We start from the raw sequence: 4,338 nt of genomic DNA on the forward strand, positions 1-4,338 counted from the left end.
GCCACAAGAAGGCCCATTGTCCAAGTTTGACTACAGCAGGACCGGTGTCAGCACCCGCTCCTGTGACTCTACGGATTACTGACGGCCGTTAGGGCAAGGCGGATGCACTTGTGGTGTGGTAAACAGCAAGAATTTTTAGTTGACGGTCGAGGAGGCTCGCGCGGCACCTGATGTAGTGACGGGTATGTATCTTCTCCTTATCTATTTATTTATATTGAATTGCTTGCTTATATTTATGTGTTTTATTTTTAGGAATGTTCCTCGTGAATGGTATTTCTGCTTTGGTATTGTTTGATTTGGGGGCTACCCGATCATTTGTATCGCTTGTGCTTAGCCAGAGGTTTACTGGAGTTCAAGTTTAACACACCAAACATATAGAGACCGACATCCACTTTGTTCAATATCAAGTTGCTTCCGGGCTAGTTTCGGTTTTCTATGTCCCTTCCTCTTCTCAGTTTCATGAAGGGACTATTGTCAGCTTTGTGTTTCAGGACTTCCACACCGGTTTGAACATTCAAAAATTCCTCCTAATCAAACCAAAGTACTAGGATGGCAGGATGTTAGTGTACATATATTTAGTATTAGTCTTTGTATGCTTTGTATATGTATCACGTAGCCCAGTCCATACATAATTGATGGCCCATAGGTTGAAAGTAATAAAGGTTCAATCTCATATTTATTAACTTAAAATGTTAAGTCTTGATAATAAGGGGTGAAAGTTGGTCAAGATATCTTTTGTTGGGTGTTAAGTGAAATTGCAGGGAAAGCACGCGGGTCAAAAGATGGATCGGTTCTTTTTATGGGTTTGCTCCATATCCGACTATCCGTAGTATATATGCTAAGGAAGAGTGCTGTTCATTAGTTCTAATCACTTCCAGATCCAGAGAGAAGGTTTCTTGTTTAGGGTTTACATCCAGTACTCTCGTTTCTTTCTGATCTTGTTTTGTTCATCTGTTATGATTGATAAGTTGTTATTCTCTTATGGTCAGTATAGAGTTTCAGATGAATAGATTTGTGTCAACTGTTTAGATTAGGGTTGAGTGATAAATCAAGAGAGTAGAGTAGGTTCTTTGTAGTGAGGTTTTGTTTGTAAGTTTGTGAAAACCTTCTGCTTCTTAATCCTAAAATGATATAAGAAATGAAGATGTTGGGAAATCTGTATTGTCTAATTTCAACATGGTATCAGAGCTGTAAGGCTTATGTTTTTTGATCCTGACGCTTCGATTCGTTGCTTGTTCGTCTTCTTGTGATTTCCGCGTTGACGATCTGTCGAAAAGGTATATGTTGCCTTTTCAGCTTTGTTCATTTTTAGGGTTTTATTGTAGTTCCCTAAACACGATCTGTTTCCTTTTGAGATTCTGGTACTACGAGTTTTCTTTGTTTGATCTTGCAGATTAACAAGATTGTTACCTTGGCTGCTGTTCTGCTGTTGCGATCTTTGGATTAATCGACCAATCCCTCTAATCTGAAATAACTCTCTTGGGGTCGGATTTCATCACTGATAAACCCTAGAGGGAACGGATTCAGGGAGTCGATCCTAATAAACTTCTTTTGCCTATAGCACTGTGAGGTTTTCTTGTTCTTTTTTACTCCTTTTGTAGTTATAGACGTGGGAGATCCTGGTGTCTTGTGCACACCAGTTAATTGTTGTTTGTTTTCTTCAAGTTAGTTCTTGTTTTTTTTACTCTGTGTTGATTGTCTTGGGCCCCGACATACTGTGGTGACCATCTGGACTAAAAGTCAACACATGTGTTTGCTGTTTGTTTGTTTTTTGTGTGATTCTTTATGGCTGGTGATACACCTGAAGGGAGTGGTACTCCTAAAGATAGTTCTGTGGACTTTGATGATCCTCTATATGTACATCATTCTGATAGTTCTGTGACTTCTATTATAACAATTAAGTTGTCCGATAATGAAAATTATAGGTTGTGGCGTAGTGCTATGACTAGAGGTCTAAAAGCTAGAAACAAATTAGGGTTTGTAGATGGTACTATTACTCTTGAAAGCACTGAAACTTCTAAAGCTTCTAAGTGGGAACGTGTTAATGCTGTTGTGTGTAATTGGATTTTAGGATCAATTTCTGAAAGTATATATGCTAGTCATGTCTATTCTGATAAAGCTAAAGATATTTGGGATGAGTTATTTGAAACCTATAATAAGGCTGATGGTTCTGTAATCGTTAACATACATCAACAGATTAACACCTTAAAACAAAATGGATCTTCTCTTTCTGATTACTATAATAAACTTGATTCCTTGTGGAAAGAGTTTGATGGTTTGACTAGTCTAACTGAATGTGTGTGTGACGCTGCAACTAAACTTAGTGATCATTCAAAATTAATGAAGCTAATGCAGTTTCTAAGTGGTCTTGATGATGTTTACAATCAAGTTAAAAGTCACATTCTTTTGATGGAACCTTTACCAAATGTTAAGTCTACCTTCTCTATTCTTTCTAGAGAAGAGTCTCTTCAAAAGAATGGTTCTTTAACTTCTACTATCTCTTCAAAACCACAGATTTCAGGTTTTAATAGTAAAGTTAATGATTCTAAAAGAGGACAAGGTCAAACTAGGTTCAGAAATCAGAATTTACAATGTAAACATTGCAATCTTAAAGGTTATACAATAGAAATGTGTTATAAGCTGATAGGTTATCCAAAAGATTTTAAGCAAAAGAATGAAAATGTTATTCAGAATAAATCTTTTTCTATAAATTCTGCTTCTGTTGGTTCTAATGGTAATACTGTAGTTTCTTCCGAGTCTGTTCATGATAGTGATGCTCACTATCTCACAAGTGAACAATATTCCAAATTTCTTTGTCTCATTAGTGAAAGCTCTACTAGTGAGGATGTTGGGTTTTGAGCATTCTAACACTCCTATGGTGTACATGCAACCCTATAAACCTTGGATCTATGTTTTCTCTATTATACATGCAAATATTAACTATTCCAAGGTTTCATCCTAACTAGCATATTATGAAGCACCTATACTACAAAGTTCTAGTTAGATGACATACCTTTGATGTAGCTTGATGTCTTCAAGCTTTAAGAGCTTAGCCCCAATAGTGTGGAAGCCTCAAATGGAATCACAAATCACCAAAACACCTTGGAAGAACTTGAGAGAATATGTATGCACACTAAAATCGGCCCACTCTTATTTTCACACACTTGTGCCAATTTTGTGAGCCAAGGACCCCTTTATATATTATGGAGGATTAGGGTTACATCCATGTAAACCCTAATACCCATGACCTTTCATTTACATAGGATCCATGGGTTAAAAGCTCCATGGACCATCCATGAAAGCTTAGCCCAACCTAAATGAACTTGGCCAATTCCATATATATAAGAGTCCATATTTAATTAGTTCTTTTTGATCACTTAATTAATTCTAAATTAATTCTTGATCAATACTAATTAAATAATATGATTCCATATTAATATATTAGAACTTATAATATATTAATATAAATAATAAATATACTATTCTCAAAAGACTATCCATATAAATTGTGCCGGTGAAGTGCAACCCAAATGGACCATGCCGGGTCGGGTCAAGTACATACAAAATATAGTTATGGACTTAGACATTAATCCAACAGTCTCCCACTTGGATAAGTCTAAAACTATTATTGAGTATGACTTCAAAGCCTAACTGGCAATCGTAGCTCTTAAAGCCGCTGTCGAACTTTGACCTTGTCAATGACTTGTCCATTAGATAAGGGATCATATATTCCTCCATTCTAGATATCATATGGACCGAGACATGGATTATAATCATTCTCTCTGTCCATTTGTTGTTTCCCGATTTTCGATTTATGATGACTGACTGATTGAACAAATCAAATCAGTCCTGGCTTGGCCAAGCACTCACATGTGTCATCGCTAAATCATCGAGGGGCCCACATATATCGCTTTTATCCCAAAGGTAAAAGGAATGGATAAACTTCGACTCATATGGCTTGTTCTACTACTTGTTGAATCATACACAAAGGCACGTTTTATAACATCGAGATACCAAAAATGCGTTTTCGTGCAATCAATGTATAACCAACTCATAGTAACAACTCATATCTCTAGGCTTGAAGAATATAAGATATTATCGTCTCATGATCACTCGTGATAAAATCCATGAAGTGATTCAAATGAGCGCGGGTTGAATCCAATACTCAGAACTTATGAGCACTCATGAGTGTTGTAGCACCACTTTGTCCACCAACTTGGACCTCTACAAACCAACCCATGACAGTCTTGATTCATATCTACTTCCAACATATGACCGACTGTGGATGGTTTGAATAACTTAATCATTCAGGAAGAGCGACTTAGTTATTCTGGAAGT

The 4,338-nt window shown here is 36.7% G+C and overlaps 1 protein-coding gene across 1 annotated transcript; it reads left to right on the forward strand.

Annotated features, from left to right (window-relative positions):
- The first annotated feature begins 1,785 nt into the window (after positions 1–1,785).
- On the forward strand, positions 1,786–2,859 carry LOC145107210 (uncharacterized). Its single transcript, XM_079044050.1, has one exon. The coding sequence runs from the start codon at positions 1,786–1,788 to the stop codon at positions 2,857–2,859; it is 1,074 nt and encodes a 357-aa protein (XP_078900176.1).
- The last annotated feature ends 1,479 nt before the right edge of the window (positions 2,860–4,338 follow it).

This window comes from Lactuca virosa, chromosome 4, assembly GCF_052849685.1.
Source record: "Lactuca virosa cultivar CGN04683 chromosome 4, Lactuca_virosa_CGN04683_v6, whole genome shotgun sequence".
Classification (NCBI taxonomy): domain Eukaryota; kingdom Viridiplantae; phylum Streptophyta; class Magnoliopsida; order Asterales; family Asteraceae; genus Lactuca; species Lactuca virosa.

Bases quoted from the DNA above. Each gene is read 5' to 3' on its own strand.
- LOC145107210 (XM_079044050.1), top strand. From the start codon at position 1,786: ATGGCTGGTGATACACCTGAAGGGAGTGGTACTCCTAAAGATAGTTCT.